Here is a 1,085-nt window from a genome sequence, read left to right on the forward strand (position 1 = left end):
CAGGGCCCCCCCCGCCTCAAAATAGCGCCGGGGCGCCCCCCCGTCCCCCCCGCCGGCCCCAAGGGACTGCGAGGGACCGCGGGCTCCGCACCCTCTCCCCGCTGCCAAGCCGGGGGCCGGCCGGTCCCGGAGAGCCGGGTGCTGGTCTCCAGGCAGCCACTGCAAACCAATAAATACTCACACAGGAGTGGGGCTGGTTCGTTTTAGTGTCGTTTCATCCCGCACCGCTCCCCGCAGGCAGGAGGGAGCAGGATGCGGCCAGGGCTGAGGAGGGGGGGGCTCCGGCTCCCCGTCACCAAGGTAAGAGGCCAGGGAGGAATTGGCTCTGGAAAAAGAAAATCCCAATTACCGAGGGAGGGAGCGCGGCAGCGAGAAACCGGCTCCCCGGCGATGCGCTTGGCTCCTTCCCACACTACCGGGAGCACCGGCCGCTCACCGCATCTCCTCCTGCCGATGCAACAACGCGGGGCCATGCGGGGCCGGTGTCCCAGCCCTGCGGGCAGCCCCCGGCTCTGCCGGAGCCCTGCGCCATCCCTGGAGCTGCCAGGAGCCGGGCAGAGCCGCACCGACGCACGGAGAGGAGGATGGCCGTGCTCTGCTCCTGCTCCTCGAGGTGAGCACATGTACGGGGCAGGAGGATGCTATTTTTAGGTCCTACCTGGAGGCAGAGCCAGGGCAGCGAGCACCGGGGTCTGCTCCACACTCCCTCCCTCCGGCAGTGCCATCGTTCCCCGCTAAACTCCCGGCTCAGTGCACGAATTGTGCCAGGAAAAGGAAAATCCAAATCAACGGCAAGCGGAGCTGGGATGGTGAGGTGGCGTGTGCGGGGCTGGCAGCTCCGGCCGCGCTTCCCGCGCTCTCCCTCGCAGACAGGAATTGGCCTCATCGGGCAAAACTGAAACAGGATCGTCTGCTATAAATACCACTAATCCTCCGTGCTGGGGGGGGGGCGAAGGGGGGAGTGTGGCGCAGATGGGGGCCGGTGGCACGCAGCGCTGGGAATGAATTTAAATCCCAGCACTTCACCTGGTCAGAGAAATCCCGGGCTGTTCCAGCTGCCGCTCCTGGACCGCCTCCTCTCAGGG

At 66.5% G+C, this 1,085-nt stretch overlaps 1 protein-coding gene across 1 annotated transcript in view; it reads left to right on the forward strand.

The window, feature by feature from the left end:
* The window catches only part of LOC104290844 (neuronal acetylcholine receptor subunit beta-2-like), a 7,887-nt gene extending 7,149 nt beyond the window's left edge, over positions 1–738 (forward strand). Inside the window, exons 5-6 of the mRNA XM_009890009.1 lie at positions 238–613; positions 720–738. Of these exons, the coding sequence (XP_009888311.1) occupies positions 238–613; positions 720–738 (395 nt within the window). The remainder of the gene's footprint in view (positions 1–237; positions 614–719) is intronic.
* Positions 739–1,085: the final 347 nt, after the last annotated feature.

The sequence above is a fragment of the Charadrius vociferus genome, unplaced genomic scaffold, assembly GCF_000708025.1.
Source record: "Charadrius vociferus isolate BGI_N301 unplaced genomic scaffold, ASM70802v2 scaffold1778, whole genome shotgun sequence".
NCBI classification, from domain to species: Eukaryota; Metazoa; Chordata; class Aves; order Charadriiformes; family Charadriidae; genus Charadrius; species Charadrius vociferus.